The 23290-nt window shown below is 36.8% G+C and overlaps 2 protein-coding genes and 1 pseudogene across 2 annotated transcripts; all 3 read left to right on the top strand.

The window, feature by feature from the left end:
• The first annotated feature begins 1940 nt into the window (after positions 1-1940).
• On the top strand, positions 1941-4301 carry LOC142532845 (uncharacterized). Its single transcript, XM_075639363.1, has 2 exons — positions 1941-2837; positions 3410-4301. The coding sequence occupies exons 1-2, from the start codon at positions 2333-2335 to the stop codon at positions 4168-4170; spliced, it is 1266 nt and encodes a 421-aa protein (XP_075495478.1). The 5' UTR covers positions 1941-2332; the 3' UTR covers positions 4171-4301.
• Positions 4302-16102: 11801 nt separating this feature from the next.
• LOC142532847 (uncharacterized) lies at positions 16103-19291 on the top strand (annotated as a pseudogene).
• A 760-nt stretch (positions 19292-20051) lies between these two features.
• Positions 20052-21170, top strand: LOC142532846 (uncharacterized). Its single transcript, XM_075639364.1, has 2 exons — positions 20052-20398; positions 20429-21170. The coding sequence occupies exons 1-2, from the start codon at positions 20293-20295 to the stop codon at positions 21040-21042; spliced, it is 720 nt and encodes a 239-aa protein (XP_075495479.1). The 5' UTR covers positions 20052-20292; the 3' UTR covers positions 21043-21170.
• Positions 21171-23290: the final 2120 nt, after the last annotated feature.

The following is a 23290-nucleotide window of genomic DNA, read 5'->3' on the forward strand; positions in this document are numbered from 1 at the left end:
AAGCGCGGATTGCAGTAGTATTGAATTTTTTTATTTTTAAATTAGTTTTGAAAAAAAATTTAAAATTAAATTATTTTTTAAAAAAACCCAGTCTTTTAGCTGTAAGTAATTCTATGGTCCCATGATTTTCATTCATCGAATCCAATTATTTCTGAAAAGGTTAGGGGGATACGTGTCAAAATCACTGAATTTGAGGACTTTCCATCAAACTTTTCGACTATGGATACTTAATTATCACATGGTCATTTGTTATAATCAAAATATGATTAGTATGTAATTATTATACTTAAATGTGTAATAACTACTGGAGGCTGATACTCTGTGTGTGATTTAATCAACATAAGATTCCTTTTAGACATGAAATTCATACATTGTTTTGGAATAAATAGAAGAATTAAATAAATTAAAATATGTACAAATTGTGATCATTTTTACATTTCCATTCTTTTTAATATATATATATATATATATATATCATGTTAGATTTTGAGCATTTTAATTATTGATATATTTTATATGTAAGCATTTTAAAATTATGCATATTCCCAAATAAAACATGATCGTACATAAGATTTCTAGCAAATATATAATTTTTTTTGTTAATATATAAGCATCAAACTCTCCCTTAAAATTTTAATTCATAATCTCGAAATTAATTAATTTCTGACTCCACCATTACAACAAGTCTTTACATAACATATCTAGTAGACCACCCCACGTGTGGTTCAAAGAAAATAGAGGCAGGGTCCTAACCTGACATTTAACCAACCCCACAAATCTCATCCTCATCGTTTTCCATACGAAACACACACAATCACGACAAATTCCACCGAATTATGTTATTTTTTCAACTACGTGTAATGGATAACTTCTAGGAAATTAACTGATTAATTATTTTTTAGAAAAAATAGTTTACAGCAAAGAAAATAGATTCCAACAAAATAAACACAACTATTTAAAGTTTGATATTTTGGATTTTTCACTAGTTTGTTGAGTACTTGAACCTTTTCTTGTTGATCCGAAAAGTCTAAGATAGTGAGAAAAGAGACGTGATTTGACCACATTCCATAAAATATATTTGCATGCGTGAAATAATAATAATATAATGGAAGGGTCGTTTGTATTTACGTGCCTTACTACAATAAATGTATATAATAATAAATAAAGGAAAGAAAGCTTAGACGAGATTAGAGAAATAATAAAAAAAGAAATCATTATATATTTCCTTTTCCTGGGTCTGGTTGTTCAATGCTGACTGGTTCTCTCTCATTCTCATAAAGATTTCCATACCAGAAATAAGAAATTTAGGTAGGAAAAAAGCGGACAAATGCCTGATTAATTAACTGTTCGAAGTTGGTCGATTTTATATTTCAGATTCGAGAATGGTCAATCTTACAACTACACAAATTAAATATGTCAACTCCCAAGTTGCACAAAAGTGCATGCAGGGTTTTTTTATTTATTTTTAGTACTATTTTATATTTTAATACAAGTGTATTATAATAAATAACCCACATGCAGAAAACATCTTAGACAAGGAAGAACTAAGTGCCGTACATGTCAAAGATATATATACATGAAATGGATGATCATCTCACGATAACTGAACGGTCAATCTAACCCTACTCAAATATAATTGTAGACTATCAAAAGAATTGAGTGTACAAAAAACTATGTCGGTTACATAAAGAGCCAATCGAAGAAGAAAACATATTAATATTATATCATGGATGGATGACGCAAAGAACTCAATTCAAATATGGTTTCCACTTGTTCTCTTTCACACACTTAAACGTCAAAAACCGACCTTGAACCAGGTTCCACTAATTTTAATCGATGAATCCAAGTCAGATGATTCAAAGAATCAAGTGTGAACATATAGAGCTTTCTTCAAGTCGGCAACTTCTGTTATCTTCGAATGAAAGCATATTGTTCGGATTTCTTCAAGTCGGCAACTTCTGTTATCTTCGAATGAAAGCATATTGTTCGGATTTCCCCACGCATGCATTCATTTTGTGTTTGCGCACGTTTATGCAGAGGCTTTGATTAATGTGTCTTCACTGTTCCATTGGCGGCTTAACCAGACTGTTTGAATTTGTTCTTTTTTCCTTGTTATATATGTAGCTGGTCGTTGTCAAATTTGTACTCCGAAATGTTCAGGAAGAAAGGGTCTTAGACGGCAGCCCAAAGTTGAATTTGGGATTGATAATTTGTGGGCTACTGGTGAATAATTTCTTGGAGAAAATATCTAAAGGGTCTCTGTAATTTCATCAGAAAAAAATTTGGATTTTGTTTTTTCGATTTTAGTTTTTTGTGGAGTAGACTTGGGTACATGTGCTTGTTAAAGGTGGCGAACCGACGAGATAGCAACGAGTATGCCCGATTTCAGGCAACGAGCAATACACAAAATACCACCGCCTCAACGACCTCAACCGCCGCCACATCAGCGCCATGCTTTCCCATGCAACAGCATGAACAACCAGATTATCTATTATCAGCGATAGTGGCGCCACCGCCGCCGCTACCGCTGCATTCATTGTACGACGAGTCTCGAGATATGTCAGCGATGGTAAGTGCACTAACACACGTGGTGTCAGGGCAGCGGCAAGGCGGCCAGTGGTTCTTAAGACCAGACCAAAGGACGAGCACCATTACGTCGTCTTTTGCTGCTCCCTCCGCCGTGGGAACCCGAACTGCCTCCCCTGTTTACTCTTCTTCGAGCTCTGGGTCGTGGGCTGGGCAGAAAAGGAGGCGTAATCAAGAAGAAAACGAGACGCAGATGTCGGCACCAGAGGTTTATGCAGGCTCTACGGACTTGTCTTCCTCCACTAAGCCTGGTTAGTTTACATAGCATTCAGCTGCTCTGTTTTTCTTAAATGAATTAGTGGTTTTTCTGTTTTGTTAATATTATACTTTTCTAGTGTATTTCATCTTGTTCTAATCGATTTAAAGTTCCTAAAGTCCAAAAATAAAAATATTTTATTTTCCTTGGAAAGATAAGTACTATTTGAATAATTTCATGTCGTGATCATGTTTTTTTTTTTTTTTTTTTATCAACTTCGTTTATTCTAATGTTGGACATAGTATGTTCTTGACAAGTGTTGTTTTGAATCAATCTCTTGTCTTCTACTTTAAGTTAATTTTACCTTGTTCCTTATGTTTGGTTGGCATCTGAGGAGGCCATCTACATCTAGAGATGCCTAAAGTTTTATTCCGGATAATATATTAATTTAAGATAAATATAAGGTCGCTCCTCGATCTTTCGTTTTCTTTTAATAATAATAATAAAATATAGCATTAATAGTTTATCTGAAACCTTTTATTTAAAACTTCTATTCTTTTAATAAATTAAGAAGGCCCTAAACTTTAGTTGAAGTATACCATTTGTTTATCATGAATGTTTTACCAGAAACTGAAGCAAGCTCAAATGCCGCAACATCCACCGCTGCCGCCGGTGAACAAACTTCGCGACCAGAGTCGTCGACACAACCAGTACAGGAAGAAACAGGAGAAAGAAGAAGAAGATACAGAGGTGTTCGGCAAAGACCGTGGGGCAAATGGGCAGCAGAAATACGAGACCCCCACAAGGCCGCCAGAGTCTGGCTCGGCACCTTCGACACGGCGGAAGCCGCCGCCAGAGCCTACGACGAGGCAGCGCTTCGCTTTAGAGGCAATCGAGCCAAACTCAACTTCCCAGAAAACGTCAGAATCTTGCCACCACTCCAACTCACACAAACGACTATATCCGCCCCTACTCAGCCATCCGCCGCTGCGGCTCCTCCCCCACGACCACCGACCGAATCTTTCCAAATGACCGATAGAGACTATTGGGAATACTCGCAGTTGCTTCAGAGCGGCAGTGATTTTCAGCCACAGCAACCAACAACTTTGTTTGGACAAATGATGAATAATGCATCCGTTGCTGATTGGTATTTGTCGAACTCATTGAACATAATCCCAACAGATACTTTTACATCTTCGTCGCAGCCTCCATTTATTTCCTCATCCCTTGCATCTTCTTCTTCAACTTCTTCATATCCTCTGCAATTTTTTAGTGGCGAAACGATAAGTTTCCAGCCTCAAGGACATACTCAGCAGAACCAAGGGACCAGCTCGAATTTTCCAGCGCCGCCGTGGACCACCGGGCAGTATCCTCCACCATCTTCTTGATTTTATTTGTTTTATTTTTATTTGAAATTATATGCACACACAATAATTTTGTTTTTCTTCCACGTTGTACGTAGGGACTGGTTAGATTATACATACATGACACATCGAATTAAGTATTTTCATTTTTTTCATTAAGCTGCAGAATTTTATTTTTATTTATTTTTTTCGGTGGAAGCCATGTTTCTAAATTTGTAATAAACAATTTGACAACCTTTAGGTACAAAGTATATTTAGAAAGTTTTATTAATAAAAATAATAAATTAGTCATTCGCAAACCATTAATATTGGCCAGTTTCGTGTTTTGGCTTCACAATAAACATCTATTTCTCTTTAATATTTAACATAATAAAGTCTATTTCCATTCCAAATAGTAATAATAATGAAGTCTATAATTAAAATATTTCATCTATTTTTAATTGAATTGGCTTCCTAAATGAATAAGTTCATTTCAAGTTAGAGTTTCACAAAATAAGTTCTCAACTTGCTAATTATTTTATTAATAGGTCTCTTGTAAGACGATCTAAGACGTGTCAACTATAATCATGATTACAATAATAAATAATAATTTTGACATAAAAATTAATATTTTTTAATAAATGACACAAATAAGAGATATGTCTCTCCTAAAATTGACCTAAGAAACCTTCTAACAAAAGTTTTGAGGGAAGAGCAATGTTTATGTCTCCGATTTCATACCTTAATTTTATTCTTGGATTGTCGTCATTATGCATACACACGTACATACATTTTTATTATTAATTTCCAACTTTCGTTTATTCTAGGTTTGTGTTCATTTTCTTGGATTTATCTTGCAATCTTGGATTTAATTATAATGACAAATTTAGATTACGTAAAATACCAAGACAAATTCGTTATGCGCATGCACGAGTAAGTTCGAGGTTTACGTGTCAAAGTAGATTTTGCTTTTGTCACCCCACACTTCGCTATATGATATAATATAATATAATATTTGGGGATACAAAAGTGAGATTATTATTAAAAAAAATATTAATTTGTATCGTAACGATGATGTAAACTCTACGTCCAAGATTAACACCACAATTTCATACACACACCAAATAGTTTTGGAAGATAGTAATAAATCGTTTTTAAAAATAAATAATATATATGATTTTAAATATATTGCCAATAATTACTATTTGTCAATCATTTGAATGAATTAATAATGGCAAAAAGACGATCAAAACCCCGTAGTTTAATAATTTTTTAAATATATATTCTTAGATATTTTAATATAAATAACGTCTTTCAATCTAGCTAGTTGATGCAATCCTGATATTATGAATGAGCAAGGTCGGGTGCTCCACCGGATCTGCTATCAAGATAATGAAGGAAACTGAGCAAGAACTATATCTGTGATGAAGATATATCTCTGCAATATGGCTTCCGCTGTAACCTGCAAATAAGAAAAGAACTCGTGAATGGGCGTCGGAGGGGTGTCCGGCGTGGCCACTCCGATGCTTAAGTCAGCAGGTGAAGATGATAACCAGTGTAGCTTAGATTAAAGTAAAGGCTACTGGTGTAAATATGTGCATTAACATGTATTGGTGAATGAATCATTCTCCAGCACTAGAGAAGAAGAGGAAGCCCCCCTTCTCTCAAATGAATTACATACCTGCTATTTATAGGAGAAAATGTAGTAGGTACCTTGTTTTCAGTGCCTACTTGCTACTTCCTGTCATGCCACCCTACTTTTCCATCAAGTTACATCAATATGATTCTGTCAGGTGCGCTTCTCGAGACAAGATCTTATCTTCTGAACCACTAGAATGCGGCACTGTTATCGAGGTGTCCGGGTAGAATGCCTCCCGGAAGATTTATACAAGAGCCCGGGACTATGACTGCCCGGAGAGTAGAGCATGGGCTTGCACCTGCCCCGCTCCAGAAGAATCCATCTGCAGACTCACTCGGATTTGGGAATCCATTTGATATTCCGGGTCATCCATGACCCGGGCTCTTACGTGGGTATCATCACCCATCCCTTAAATAGTCGGGCTAGAGTCATACTCGCTGTCCCGATCAGTCATGCCTGGATTCCCAAAGAGATCATCAATCTTGTTCTATAAAAGCATCGGGGGCTTCATGTCTCCCAGAAATGGGATGAAATGCCGGAGTCTCATGTCTTATGGACTTGAGATAAGATGCCGGAGCCTCATATCTCCCGGACTTAGGAATGGTCCAGGTGTGGTGCCCTGAGCCAGGTTTGAGAACCATGGGCTTATAAGTAACCAAGGTGCGGAGCCTTGGGTCGGGAACATGTCCCGGGACTTGGGAGTGGTCGAGGCGCGTAGCCTCGAGCCAGGTTTGAGAACCCTGGGCTTATAAATAACCAAGGTGCGGAGCCTTGGGCCGGGGAGCATGTCCCGGGACTTGGGAGTGGTCGAGGTGCGGAGCCCCGAGCGAGGTTTGAGAACCCTGGGCTTATAAATAACCAAGGTGCGGAGCCTTGGGCCGGGGAGCAAGTCCCGGGACTTGAGAGTGGTCGAGGTGCGGAGCCCCGAGCCAGGTTTGAGAACCCTGGGATTATAAATAACCAAGATGCGGAGCCTTGGGCCGGGGAGCATGTCCCGGGACTTGGGAGTGGTCGAGGTGCGGAGCCCCGAGCCAGGTTTGAGAACCATGGACTTATAAATAACCAAGGTGCGGAGCCTTGGGCCGAGGAGCATGTCCAGGGACTTGGGAGTGGTCGAGGTGCGGAGCCCCGAGCTAGGTTTGAGAACCCTGGGCTTATAAATAACCAAGGTGCGGAGCCTTTGGCTGGGGAGCATGTCCCGGGACTTGGGAGTGGTCAAGGTGCGGAGCCCCGAGCCAGGTTTGAGAACCCTGGGCTTATAAATAACCAAGGTGCGGAGCCTTGGGCCGGAGAGCATGTCCCGGGACTTGGGAGTGGTCGAGGTGCGGAGCCCCGAGCCAGGTTTGAGAACCCTGGGCTTATAAATAACCAAGGTGCGGAGCCTTGGGCCGGGGAGCATGTCCCGGGACTTGGGAGTGGTCGAGGTGCGGAGCCCCGAGCCAGGTTTGAGAACCCTGGGCTTATAAATAACCAAGGTGCGGAGACTTGGGCCGGGGAGCATGTCCCGTGACTTGGGAGTGGTCGAGGTGCGGAGCCCCGAGCCAGGTTTGAGAACCCTGAGCTTATAAATAACCAAGGTGCGGAGCCTTGGGCCGGGGAGCATGTTCCGGGTCTTGGGAATGGTCGAGGTGCGGAGCCCCGAGCCAGGTTTGAGAACCCTGAGCTTATAAATAATGTGTCGGGGCCTCGTATCTCTCGGGCTTTGCATAAGATGCCGGGGCCTCGTATCTCCCGGACTTGAGATAATGTGCCGGGGCCTCATAACTCCCGGTCCTAAGATAATGTGCCGGGGCCTCATACCTCCCGGACTTGAGATAATGTGCCGGGGCTCATAACTCCCGGACCTAAGATAATGTGCCGGGGCCTCATACATCCCGGACTTGAGATAATGTGTCGGGGCTCATATCTCCCGGACTTTAAAGAATGTGCCGGGGCCTCATAACTCCCGGACTTTCAAGAATGTGCCGGGGCCTCATACCTCCCGAACTTAAGATAATGTGTCGGGGCCTCGTACCTCCCGGGCTTAAGAGATTTTGCTTTACTTGCTGTTTTAGTTTTATTAAAAATCAAATCACTAACCTGGAAATATTGAATCCGAATTCATTTCCGGTAGAGTGAAACTTCTCTGGTTAAGCTAAATTAGGTGACTAATATAGCTGCATGCTACTGAGTGCATAGTAAATGCTCTTCATGCCAATCTTGGATTGCTGCTAAGCTTTGAGCTCATATGAAATCCACATATAAGATCTGAGTGCCGAGCTGGTCGGACTTGTATGTTTGCCAAGCAGAGTTGGGCTTATTTTTGATTGAAAATCATATCTACGTCTTGAGCTCAATTTCTCACAGACGGCGCCAATGATGCAATCCTGGTATAATGAATGAGTAGGGTCGGGTGCTCCACCGGATCTGCTATCAAGATAATGAAGGAAACTGAGCAAGAACTATATCTGTGATGAAGATATATATCTGCAATATGGCTTCCGCTGTAACCTGCAAATAAGAAAAGAACTCGTGAATGGGCGCCGGAGGGATGTCCGGCGTGGCCACTCCGATGCTTAAGTCAGCAGGTGAAGATGGTAACCAGTGTAGCTTAGATAAAAGTAAAGGCTACTGGTGTAAATATGTGCATTAACATGTATTGGTGAATGAATCACTCTCCAGCATTAAAGAAGAAGAGGAATCCCCCCCCTTCTCTCAAATGAATTACATATCTGCTATTTATAGGAGAAAATGTAGTAGGTACCTTGTTTTCAGTGCCTACTTGCTACTTCCTGTCACGCCACCCTACATTTCCATCAAGTTACATCAATATGATTCTGTCAGGTGCGCTTCTCGAGACAAGATCTTATCTTCTGAACCACTAGAATGCGGCACTGTTATCGAGGTGCCCGGGTAGAATGCCTCCCGGGAGATTTATACAAGAGCCCGGGACTATGACTGCCCGGAGAGTAGAGCATGGGCTTGCACCTGCCCCGTTCCAGGAGAATCCATCTGCAGACTCACTCGGATTTGGGAATCTATTTGATATTCCGGGTCATTCATGACCCGGGCTCTTATGGGGGTATCACTAGTAATGGATAAGACGTGTCAACTATAATCATATTTACAATAATAAGTAATACTTTTAGCATAAAAAATTAATATTTTTAATGAATGACTCAAATAAGAGAGACCACAGACGCCTTCTAACAAAACTTTGTGTTATTTTATGAAAAGTTTACAAGTATTAGTAAATAACTGACGCTGGTGTACATATATAAATATATAATATACACACGTAGGGTTCAGATTATTAGTATTGAAACATGAGTTTTGAGGGAAGAGCAATGTTTATGTCTCCGATTTCATACCTTAATTTTATTCTTGGATTGTCGTCATTATGTATACACACGTACATACATTTATATTATTAATAATTTCCGACTTTCATTATTCTAGGTTTGTGTTCGTTTTCTTGGATTTATCTTGCAATCTTTGATTTAATTATAAAGACAAATTTAGACTACGTAAAATACCAAGACAAATTCGTTTGACAACAATGCGCATGCACGAGTAAGTTCGAGGTTTACGTGTCAAAGTAGATTTTGCTTTTGTCACCCCACACTTCGCCATATGATATAATATAATATTTGGGGATATAAAAGTGAGACTATTATTAAAAAAAATATTAATTTGTATCGCAACGATGATGTAAACTCTACGTCCAAGATTAACACCACAATTTCATACATACATATCAAATAGTTTTGGAAGATAGTAATAAACATTTTGTCAAAAAATAAATAATATTTATGATTTTAAATATATTGCTAATAATTACTATTTGTAAATCATTTGACTTAATAATAATGGCAAAAAGACGATCAAAACCCCGTTGTTTAATAAGTTTTTTAAATATATATTCTTAGATATTTTAATATAAACAGCGACTTTCAATCTAGCTAGTAATGGATAATTTCTAGACGAGGCATATGTACATGGAAGAATTTTGATGAGTTTCTGTCCCTCCCTTGAATCAAATCAACACGGCTTCTTTAATTATCTCCAATATTAAGCATGTGTACTACTTGGTCCGTAGAATGGAACCAATTTGACTGCCTCTCGAGTTCATTAATTTTGGACCTCTTCTTCTTAATTTGTTTGGGCTATGCACGGAACTTATGAGGTGAGTTGCGTTTGTAGGCAATTGACTATTACGTCTTTTAATACCATCAATGCATGAAATGGCAGCAAACCTTGTACAACTTTTTCAGCACACTCCATTTCCTGGAGCCATGAATCTAGCCTCGAACTGGGGAATAAATTTCGTTGTTAGGTCATAACCTTGGACATTTCGATTTCCCAACTGAAATATAAAGAGGCCGATCATCTGTACTAAATGAGGTATCCCTGAGTCCTAATCCATTGCAAATTGCAGTGTCCAAAATCGTCGTGCGTTAAAGTACCTTTAACCCATAAAAATCTATTTTTTTAGTGCAACTTCTAGACCAAAATAGTGTAATTTCTACACCTAATATAATATCTATATATAACTTATCTATGTCAAATCTTGCTCTGAAAAAAAATATTCTCAGAATATTTATTTTATTTTATTTACATTTATACTAATGATATATTTAATAATTTTTAAATTAATAATATAAACATAATTAAAATTTTAATTTAATATATTTTATAATATTATATTGAAAATAAATGTAATTTGTTATAATATTTATGTTTTCGTAAGTTTTGGTTAATGACAAATAATAACACCGAGTTGTTTTAAGTTCCAGAGTTCAAAATGCAAAATTTCAGTAGATCATCTACAAAATATGCTCAAATCAGACTATTATAATGATAAATAATTAATCGTTCAAGTTTAATCGGTCAGACTTTAGCAGATCAAGATAGATAATGCAACTCGAGTTGTTCAAAGACTACTAGTTAAAGTAATCAAATCACAGTATCATACCAACTCCCGATTGACAGAATATTTCCCGAAATGTCGAAAGTCAACAACTTTTCAGAGGCTAAAAGAGCTAAAGCCGGAAAAAATAAAAGGACATCAAATGACATTTAATGAAGTGTACGATGATTAAAAGAGATATGACCATTCTGTGGGTAATTAGTACAGATGATCGTTGAAAAATATTTTTCAACTGTTGAAACTTTTCAAGTATAAATATATAGATTCAGAAGTGAAGAAATAACCGAACGAATGATAACCAAGAGAAAACATTACATATTTCTTGTCTGCATTAAAAGATCTTGAGCACATTTATTCTTTCAACTTCAAGCTGCTCATTTACCACACTTATCAGTTCGTATCAGATCTTCTAGAGATCATTTGTGCTACCCTACCAACTCAACCCATTAAAGCTAACCGTTAGTGCTTATATTAGTTTCTGGGAACTGAGTATTCTTAAACAACAATAAGTTGTTAAGTGATAATTAAGTGTTTTGATTTACACAATGATAAGTCTTAGTCGAAATGATAGCATTGTAAAGCTAAATTTCCTTCTTAACCGGAAGAAGGCGTGACATATGAGTATTTATCTTTGAACCTCCATTAACTGTCTTTTTTACATTATACACTTTATATTGTCTATTTATATATCTGGTCGTTTTGTTAACTGATGCTTACATTAAATATACATACTTTATCACTAGTCTGACCGAACCATTTCCACACTTGTTTATCCTCAGTATTTCAGCGAAGTCTAGCCGTTTAAAAAACTATTTTAACAGCCTAAAAACTGTTAAAGTCAGACATTTTAACAAAATTTATTCACCATCTCTAATTTTTATTCTGATCCTTACGTAATTATAATAATATATTTAAATTATTGATTGAACTATTTATATTATTTAAATTCTATTTTATATTAAATGTTTATTTACAAATTATGTTGTTACATAAATTATTTATACTAATTAATTATTTTATTTATTAATTATTTAAAGTTATTATTAAATTCATATAAATTATACATTATATATTTTATTAGATTAATAAATTATTTATTATAATTGATTTATTTATAATGATTAAAATTAAATAAAAGAATCAAATTTTTTGTATAAAAAAAATGAAAACCCCTGTTCCAAAATTTTGTGCGTGAGCATGTCTTGATATCCATTTTCTAATAATCATTTCCTACGAATTCTCGTATTCATTTTACAGACGCAACACTTAGTATTTACTATTTAATGTGTGCAAAGAATATTAGAATACGTACGATACACAGAAGCAAAATCGTTGAAAAACAATGTGCATGCGTCAAACCTCACAAGTCATACATGAAATTTAATCTGCAACCTAATAAAACACTGAAATTTCTCCAAAAACATCAGCAATCATCATTTTCATTTCCATGTTTCATTTTTTTTTTTTTTAAATCAACATTTCGAATAATCGACGACGCTCACAATTACCCAAAATAGTGAGACATGCATGTTGAAATATACATTATATAGTACCTATTTGATTGCGATATTTCATTTTAAAAATAAATAAATGTGGAGTAAATGAAACCAAATTCTACCAAAAATTAATTAAAAGAGAGGACTGGAAGTAAAATCTTTGGATATGGAATCAAAATATATTTTAAGAAATTATGTGTATGATCGATCCTGAGACACCACAAATTTGGTCCAAATTAAGAGAGACTAATTATTTATCATACTATAAACGGCCTGGTATGCAACTTCTCCAAACAAATGCATAAACTCATTCCCTTTCGAAATCACACCATCTTTAATTTTCTTGGAACTCAGAGCATTTCGACACTGATTTATATAAATTGTGTACCCATTTTTAAGACTCCAAGCCGCTGAGAAGTAGTCTTCTACTTTAACATCATCCAAAGCATTAGCAAGTGACCGACGATAATATTCATATCCAGTGTCACATTGTTGCAATACGTAACTATAATCTGCGGGTTTCCTTCCGGGCTGTTTGAGCAACTTTTGCACGTACCACTGTGTTTTCGTTTCTCTCGAAATCCCGGCTTCGATTATAGCAATCGATATACGCACCAAATCAGAAGCTGATACGACACGAGGTTCAGAGTTGAGAACCTCGACGCAGAAATTGTAGTCAATGGGAATTTCTTTTCCAACACACACTTCTTTAATAAGGGAAGTTGCAGGCGGAGAAATGCTAGCAACTTTGGGCACCGAGGGGGAAAGAAGAACTGCCAATGCGAGAGAGGTCATGGCTACTGAAACAACCAAACAAGCCATTTTTTTTCAATATGATGGGGTATTGATTTTGATTGGACTCTACAACATGAGATTATATAGCCAAAAAAATAAAATAAAAACAAGAACAAATTATATGCACAAAATAAGATAGTGGCTATCTATTTTGGGACGATCTTTAAAATATTGTTGCATTTGGTACTAATTTATTATAATTTTGAAATGATTTAAGATATCCATGAATGCGGATGCCAAATGGATCAAAATAGAATAAAGGTATTGAAATAATTATAATTAGATTGGATATCGAATTTATATTACATCTCACTTGGTTTGACTTTTTTTCTTCATATACAAAATAAAATAAGAAAAACGTAGATTATTTTCCCTAATTAAAACCGTTGAATTCTGTATGTTTTTTTTTTTTTTAAAAAGAACCTACATATTTGCTTAACAGAAACATTGCACAAAGTGGAGCAGATTGTTTTATTCCTTGTAATATATTGATTTTGATGGTGTGATAAAATATGTCATACACTTCATCGGATCATGAAGTTCAAGTCTGTAACAGATTTAACGGTCAAGAAGAGATATGCTCAAGTAGACTAATCTAGAAACTCAATTGGTTGGCAGTTGCTGTCAAGAGGGTATATAGAAAAACTTGTATGCTTGAAAAACAAGAGCAATGGCAGAAAACAAAAATTGAGAGCAAGTGTCAAGAGAGGTTATAGACTCGAGAAATTGGTCTTCTGCCAAGATAGAGTGCACTGATCACACACACATTTGGGAGAGTTTGTTTGAGAGAATTCAAACTAGGGAAATGTGTTCTGAGTTGTGTAATTGTACTCTACGTTCTTGAGATCAATAATAGGCTTTCATTGAGCCGAACCATGTAAATTGTGAGTATTGAATTACTGTGTATCTTCTTGGTTATATCTTGAACTCGAAATTCAGTAATCATTGTCTGCAATAAATCTTGAACAAATACGCTGTTATTCACTACAATTGGTATCAGAACCTCGGTTGCTTTGTTAATCCGGTGAATAATGGCAGCCAAGATCAAAGCTGAAAGGTTTGTCGGCAAGGGAGATTTCTCGCTACGGAGATGGAGGATGTCTGCCATCCTTGTACAACAGAAGGTTGCCAAAGCCCTAGGAGGATTGAAGTGTCTTCCTGATTCTCTCACAGACGAACAAAAATTTGAGATGATGGAGATAGCCTTTAGTACCCTCACTCTGCATGTCGATGACAAGGTGCTGCGTAATGCACCGCCTTTGCTCATGCAAAACAAGGTAAGCTAGACTCGAACAATAAAGTGCATGGAACCAAGGGTTATAATTGAGGTGTATGAGCATGGAATGGAAAGAACAACGGTGAGCAGTGATGTCTCTTTCAATGAGACTGAATTTCCTATGAAAACCTTAGGAAAAAAATCTGGCTACAGAGCACCTCCTTTTAGAACTACGGATACATCAATTGAGGTGGAGCTATCTATTGTGTCTCAGCTCAAGATAAGGATATGCCGAACCAAGGTGCAGAGGAACCAACAGAACCAGAACAAGATCAATTACCTCAAGGATACCAACTTGCTCGAGATAGACAAAGGAGGGAAATTAGACCACCTCAAAAGGCTGGATTATGCAGACATGGCTGAATAGGTGCTATTACAAGTAACAATGAACCATCAACTTTAAGCAAGCTATGGATTCTAAGGAAAGTAAACACTGGTTTACTTGCCATGAACAAAGAGATGAAGTCTTTAAGGGAAAACATGATATGGGATCTAGTACCTAAGCCTACAGGTCAAAAGGTCATTGATTTTAAGTGGATATTCAAGAAAAAAGTAGGAATACCAGGTGTAGAGAAGCCAAGGTTCAAAACTAGGCTAGTAGCTAAGGGCTTGTCACAGATAGAGGTAATGGATTTTCATGAAATCTACTCACCTTTCGTGAAACACAGCTCCATACGTACAGTGTTATCAGTGGTTGCAAGAGGAGACCTTGAGCTGGAACAATTAGATGTGAAGACAGCCTATCTACATGGGGATCTTGAAGAAGAAATCCATTTGAGCCAGCCCGAAAAGTTTGAGGTTGAATCTGATTTACCATTAGTGTGTAAATTGAATAATTCATTATATGAACTCAAACAAGCACCAAGGTTATTGTACAAAAAATTTGACGACTTTATGTTTGACACATGGATCCAAAAGAAGCGAGTATGATTGGTGAGTTTACACAAGAATTCTGCCAAGTGGTACAAGGATATTCTTACTCTTGTATGTAGATGATATGTTATTAACATGCAGGGATAAACATAAAATAAACCCACTCAAGGAAGAACTAGGAAAAATATTTGAAATGAAAGATCCTGGTCCAGATCAACAAATTTCGGGAATGGGGATACAGAGGAATAGAAAACAAAGGCAACTGTTTTTATCCCTAAAGGGCTATCTGGAGAAGGTAACCGAAAGGTTTGATATGAAAAACTGTAAACAAGTTCAAGGCCACATAGCTTATCACTTTAAGCTCTCCTCAAAATCAATCACCTCAAACAGGTGATGAAAAGGCTTACATGGATTCCTAGTGATGTAGGCAGCTTGATGTATTCCATGATTTGTACAAGGCAAGACTTGGTTTATGCTGTTAGATTGGTCAGCAGATTTATGAGTAATCCGGGTAAAGAACATTGGTCTTTACATGGTCGATTCAAGACGAGAAACGGTTTTGAATACGAACACTTGCATGAACACATTCCCTTTCGACATTGCACCGTCTCTAAACTTTTTTAGAACTCAGAGCATTTTGGCATTGATCTATATAATTTGTGTACCCAAATTTTAAGATAGCAAGTCATGATGGAGTAGTCTTTTACTTTTAACTTCATGCAAAGCACTTGCAAATGACCAACCACAATTATCTTACCCAGTGACACTGTTGCAAAAAGTATATCGGGCTTTAACTTCGATTGTTTTTTGTTATTTCATTTACAGCCCAGTCCAGCCCAGCCCAAGTGATAGTTGTTTTAGGAGCGGATGGGTTTCATATTGGGCTTCATATTTAGTTAATTGTATCGGTATATCCAGTCTGGTAAAGGGAAAGAATTAAATATAAAATACAACCCAAAGCATAATATATACGATTAGTCATAATAAATAAATAATACGAAATTATAATGTAAAAACTTTTTGGTAATTGTTCATCTTCTCCATTCCTCAAATTTCCCAATTCTCACACGAAACCTGCTGTGGTTTTGTTCTCCTCAATTTCTGTAATCCTAATCTCTCAGTCAATTTGAGCGACCAAATTTCTGGGTTGTTTGTAAATGTGTGTTTTCTATACCTAATCGGGAGGATGAAAGTTTTCAGAAAATTAACATGGATACTTGGTTTTGGGAAAGACGAGGAACAACATCATCACGAGCCCGTTGCCGGCGCAAGTATTGCTTCGGGATCTTCACCGATGGCTGCTGAATTTGCGGCTCCAGCTCATCGTCTTCCCCGTAAAGGCTGCAGTGTAGCAGTTCAGGTCCCGGTGGAGCGGGCTCCGCTGCCTCCCCTTCTTGTACCATGCCCCGAAGGAGACTGGTGGACTTCAGGTTTGTCTGATTGGTAGAAGACATATTACATTTTATGATGCTTTTTTTGTTTTGGTTTGTGATAATGTGTTTTTAGTTGAATTGCTGGGATTGTATACCGTATTTTTATTATCTGAGATTTGAGTATAAGTCTGCTCTTGCAGGTCTGATTTTACTGTGTATTAATTCTTCAGTTTTTTAAGACCATGTGCACATCGTTTGATTTGATTCATGACATGTGATGATTTTCTGGACTCTAATTGTTCAGGATGCTGAGAATCCATCAGCTTCTGCTAGTTTTATGTTGCAAAATCTGATGTTCTAGAGATACATGATCACCTGCAGAGTAGGTTGATTTGAAAAGTTTTTACCTTGCCGACATCTATTCCTTTTTTACTTGGTACAGTTCCAGCAAGGCTTGTCTTTTTGGTTAATAAATAACACATATGACTTAAATTTGTATTTTGATTTCTGAAAAATGTTTTGGTTTATTTCTCATTTATTTGACAATTCCACAAAATAGAGTCTTTTTCTTAATCTTCAGCAATGCTGACGACTTTAAATTATTGGCAGTTGCAGATTGTAGGTAATTATGGAAAGAAGGTTTAGGTCCTTTATACGATACAAAGGCCCGAACCACTATTTTCTTTGCATGTGTAGGCCAAAGGAAAAAGGTTCTCATTTAAGGAGATCTTGATTTAATTTTTAGTTTTAAATAACAAATAAGAGTAGGATTGAAATTACTAGGAAACACCATGTATTCTTCTGTGAACCAGCTTTGTTGTGTGAAAGTTTTGTTGTGCGGTTCAGATAGAAGCTAAATAGTAGTATCTGTTTTGCAGTTTAGTTTCTGAAATGTTGACTTTCATTCTATGTTATGTAATGGTCACTTTAGAAATACGTGGATTTGTATTGCTTAAAAAATAGCATCTCTTTTTCAACTATCAAGATTAAAGTGATGATGTAGGACAGCTTGAAAATGGGTTGATTTAAAGGAATGCTTTCCCATAGGCCAATGCTTACTATATGTTCACAGCTAGCATGCTGTATTATTTTCATGGTAATACATTTTTGTATGTTACCTTCAATTACTCGGTAGCAATAGCAAACATGTAGTTTCAGTTGCTCTTATTTGTATTATATCCTTGAATTTATCTAGAGGTTAATTTTCCTCTACCAGTGAGTATTAAACATGACAGGCTGCATGCTAAAGTTAATTTTTAATTTGTAGATGTCACATAAAATACATGGAACAAAGGTAATTACCATTCTCAGAATCTTAAAAAAGGCCATATTTGGTAGATAATAGTGCCCAAAAATTTGTTTCTAGTGAAGTTGATGTTCTTTGCTTGTATGAATGGGATATCTCAAACGATGAAGAGTGAGAAGGGACTACGGCTGCATTTGGATGAACAAATTTTCAGGGTAAAATATATTAAATATGTAGTAGAAATCTGTACTACTTATATGAATAATCTTCTAATATTAGAAATCCTTTATCTACGAATTCAAATTAGCATAATGGGTTTCAAATCCTTAGTTATGAAATAATTTGAAATACAATCTCCGAAATGCTGTATATTATGTATTTTATGGTGCTTCACAAAATGGGCATCACTTGAGCAGCCTAGTCTGGTGAATAGAAATCAAGACTTGCTTTGTGCATCTTTCTCATTCTGCTTAAAACGGAAGCTATTCATATGTATTTTACACACCTGGAATACCTCAGAAATGTATGATAACAAGCCTTTCGACCATTTTAGCTAGAAAATCTAGGGTGCCACCAGAATGCACTGTCAGAAATGACTTAATCTGCATAGCGGTCTTCAAAATATGTCCAAAAGCAGTAACATGGTTATATTGGTCAGTCGAGATTTATATTTATTGTTCTTTTGTTTTTACTTTTTACTGAATAAAATATCCATTGATGTGAAGAGCTACCTATATTGTCCTGTATCCCACAGCAAGTCTTTTAATAGAATATACTGCTGCTTAGAGGAGTGTGGCCAAAGTTCGTATCCAAATATTCTTATTTATATGGGCACACAAATTATTTACCTTATCTAGTTTCGTCTAATTTATTTATTTTTTCATTTGGAATGATTATGCATATGGTTAGTGACTTGTTTAACATGTGCGCCTTATGTTGGTTTGTAATCCTAATTGCTCAGGGCTTGAATTGGTATGCAAGGCGCCTAAGAATAGATGAAGATGGAGATGTCGCCGATGAGTTTCTTGTTGAGAACTCGCCAGATATTTCAAGTAGCACAGAAGAGCAAAGTAGGCCATTGCCAAGATTTAAAGTGAAGTGTAGCACTAAAAATGCAAAAGTTAAGAAACAAGAACTCTTACCAAATGGTAAGATTCATCATCTCGTGGAACACCACGGCAGGCTGGAGTGGGTGTAAATGACCTTTGTGAAGCAATCAAACTAATGCCTCGATTTCATCAAATCTATGGCATCGGCCCTACAAATTTAAGGGATCTCCAATGTAGTAATTTTCTTGCATGTGGTGGTGACTGATTATGTTCTTTACTTTTCAAGGTAAAAAAGGATACAAAAAAAGAACATTGATATTCCTCTTTGCACAACGGTCTGTGCATCATCTGAAGTGCTTTTTCACTACCCAGACATTGGATTCTTTTGTGCGGGGTTTTGTTGAGCAATAGAAGGACAAGTTTAGAACAATTTAGGGTAAATTACACCAATTACTTCTTTAGTTTGGTTCATTTGTGGACTCCTACTACTGAATATTTCCACGACTCTCTAGAACTTCGTAATCTTTTTATGTTTTCACCGTACATCCCATTGTCATTGCGTATACACCTGTTGTAGAAGGGATTGTAACCTTATAAATGTCACTCCACCGATAAATCTTTTTTTCCCTCAGTTTTTCAATTAGGAAAACCTTGTAAGGCAGGTGTTATTTAACCTCCTTCAGTATCCATGTTATTTACCCATACGATTATGAGTGTGTGTTGTATTTAACTTTTGAATTTTGTTGGAAAAATCTGGAAATGGGGGTTAAAATAAGCGCAATTCAAGAAGGCCGTGGTGGTTTGCAACTAGAGTTCTTTAGGACGATTAAGGAGACCAATTCACATACAAAGAAAATGAATAAACTCTTAAAGTGAGCGTGCATCTCACTTACTTAAATCATAAACATCGGTTATTCTATGGGATATTACTCTAAGCCCATAAACGTGACCATGAACTCTCATTATCATGTCACCAGTTCCATGTTCAGGGATTATCAGCAATGTCAATCAGGAGGTTAGCATAATCCTTAGCAATCTGGTTCCTTACACCAACCTCAGTAGTTTTTTCCTTTGGCATGGCCCGAGCGCAACGGTTTATGTCTTGTAAGATCACTTCACCATCTAATCCTGCAATGGCTGATTCTTGTCCGGCATCTGCTAACACAAGTTTGATGTATTCTGCTATTTCTTGATACGCTATCACACATTCTCTTATGGACGGTTTCAGAGTCGGATCCATTGTCTTTTCTTTATACAGTGTTTTGAGGTATTTTAAGGTTTTGATAACATGGCGCGTTGTTGCCTGTGTAGCTACTTGTAATAGGGGAGTGTAGTTATCTGCAGTTGCATTGGCAGCTTTAGGGTTCTTGAGCACCTTGAGGCAGAAGATCCGATTCACACTCAGTCGTTTGTAAAGACAAAAATTGTTGACGGTTTGGTATGGAAATGTGGGTTTTGTAGTTGGTATAGAGGGTGATTCTGAGCCTTGTTCTGGGCTGGGGACTGGTTTTATGGTGGGTTTTGGTTCAGGGCTTGGTCTTGTGGTTGAATTTGGATCATCGTCTGATTTAGTAGGCGCAGAACTTGGTTCAGGGGTTGGTTTTGGTTTAGAGCTAGGTGCAAGTGATGGTTTTGGTTTAGAGCTAGGTGCAGGACCATCGTCTAGTTCTGTGGGCAGTTCTGTTTCAGAGCTTGTTGGTGGTGATATGGATGGTTTTGGTTTAGAGCTTGGTGTAGGACCATCATTACGTTCTGTGGGCGGTTCTGTTTCAGAGTTTGGTGATGGTGACATGGATGGTTTTGGTTTAGAGCTTGGTGCAGGACCATCATCTGGTTCTGTGGACGGTTCTGTTTCAGAGTCTGATTCAGAGCTAGGTGATGGTGATATGGATGGTTTTGGTTTAGAGCTTGGTGCAAAACCGTCTTCTGGTTCTATGGGTGGTTCTGTTTCAGAATCTGGTTCAAAGCTTGGTGATGGTGACATGGATGGTTTTGGTTTTGAGCTTGGTGCAGGACCGTCGTCTGATTCTATGGGCGGTTCTGTTTCAGAGTCATGTTCAGAACTCGGTGATGGTGACATGGATGGTTTTGGTTTAGAACTTGGTGTAAGACCATCATCTGGTTCTGTTGGTGGTTCTGTTTCAGAGATTTGTGATGGGGACATGGATGCTTTTGGACGAGGGGGTGATTGTGGAGCCGAGGCTGGTCCAGAGCTTGGTGGCATGGACCATTTTGAATCCAAGGGTAAAATTGGGTCATAGTCTGATTCTGATTCAAAGCCCAATTCGAAATCAATGTCCTTCACTATAAATGATTTTGGAAGCGTGGATGCAGGGATGGAATCTTTGTTCGGCTTCGTTTTTTGGCCATTGGTTTGTGAAAGCGAAAAGGTGGAGAAAGAAAGAAGAACTACAAGGCAAATTAGTACCTTTGTCGAAGAAACCATTTTAGTTTTCCTGCAAGAATTTTGTGGTGCTATTGTTTGAGGTGAAATCGATTGTTATATATAGCGGCACTTGTAATTCAATTAATGCGGGTGTTACATACATAGTATAGTAAATTAATCTTTATTACATTCATTAAATAATCTACCTTCGGTTTAAGTAGAGGGGTTTATTACGAAAAAAAATCCACGAAAACAATTAAGATCTTTTCATCAAGATGTATGTTTGAATTTATAACGTTTGTGTATATATATATACATCATATACATGATAAATTTTTTGGAAGAGACTTTGTTCATGCTGTCATACGAGTAGTGTTCTGAGTATAAATCCACAGACTACACAAAAATCACATATTTTATTTTCATGCAATGCCAATTCCCATGTATGCTAAGCTTATGTGAAAAATAAATGTATTTCCTTTGTGGCTCTTGGATTAAGGGGGGGCATTACTCGTAGCATCCAAGCACCCCACGTAGTGAATATGATATATCAGTTCCAATAATGCCATGACAGAAACCATAGAGTGTAAAGAAAAATATACCTTTGTTATGTCATATGTGGTTACATTCTTGGGCTCACAAGTGTTTGGATTCGAAAGCATTGTAGTGTAGTTGAAGTGGACTTTTGATCTTTTGTTCTTTCCCTTTGTTTATTTTTCCCAAGAATGTAATCACATGCATGTGGAATTTGCATTGTTTGCCATGAAAATATGGATGATAATCAGTGCATTTCAGCATTCAAGAATGCTTGCATCAATTATGGAGTTTATGGTTAGGATTTGATTGTTATTTAATGGTTATATTGTAATAATTGTGGGTATGCTTAGCTTTTCCCCTGGTTATATGTGATTGTTTTCCTGCCTTTCCTTTTTTTGAATCTGGTTTGGTTCCGATTTGGTAGCCGTTTTTGATGTTTCCCTTATGTTGCACGTTTGGTGTTCCACGTGGTTTACATGTTAAATCGATTGGTTTGACGTTGCATTTGAATTATAGTTTGTTTCATGGATTCAAAATTGATATTATTAAATACTAACAAATCACTTGAATAATGTTTTTATATTTCAATTACATTGATCTGCTTTTTGCTTTCCCAAACATTTTTTATTATTATTGTAAGACAAAAACTTATATTAGACGTTCTCACGAGTTGTATCTTATGAGACGAATCTCTTATTTGTGTCATTCATGAAAAATTATTATTTTTTATTGTGAATATCAGTAAGATTAACCCGTCTTACAGATAAAAATTCGTGAAAACGTTTCACAAAAAACATACTCTTGTCCTGAAAATAATCCATCAATTTTGACAAATTTATAAGTAAATATCGATGGATTTTTTGGATAAAGCTGTAGAATCCTGTGCGAACTGTGCAAACTTGTAGATTTTAAGTCATTCATTTGACACATGTCCCACTATTAGTTTATTTTATAATTTTTTAATCTATTATTTTTTACCCTAATTTGACCACCGTAATTTTCTTAAAAAATAAAAACCTACCTTCAATTTTTGCCTTTCTTTCACCACCAACTCCCACCACCACTGTCGCTAGTGTTGCGGTCATCGTCGCCGGTTCAATCCCCGCCGCCGGAGTTGATAATTTTCAGTGTTTTCTTTGCAATTTTTGTAGGTTATTATATATAGAATGGAATAATATCTTCATCTCTCACCTCATTCCGTTAACATGAGTGATGCGCCAGGTTTGTTCTTATCATATATTCTTTTCCAGAAAAGAATATTATTATGGTTATTCTATGAAAATTAATTGTGGAAGTTTTGCTTGTTGTAATAGACCTGGTGGGAAATACCGCTGAAAAAGTTGAAGTAGTAAGGAAGGTGTGAAGAGCAATGTGCAGATAATTTGGAGTTCGGGATTCCTGAAAATGTTCCGGTACAATCTACTAACTCTATTATAGATCAATTCGAGGGTAGATTAGTTGTTGATCAAGTCGTTAAAAGTGTTGAAGATGAATACATACTGTGTTGTAATCATGCACATCCTGAAGGTTTTAGTGTTCGAGAGGAGGACTAAACGTTAGTCAGTGTGGGGGAGAATGGACGGAAA

This window comes from Primulina tabacum, chromosome 18, assembly GCF_025594145.1.
Source record: "Primulina tabacum isolate GXHZ01 chromosome 18, ASM2559414v2, whole genome shotgun sequence".
In the NCBI taxonomy this organism is placed as follows: domain Eukaryota; kingdom Viridiplantae; phylum Streptophyta; class Magnoliopsida; order Lamiales; family Gesneriaceae; genus Primulina; species Primulina tabacum.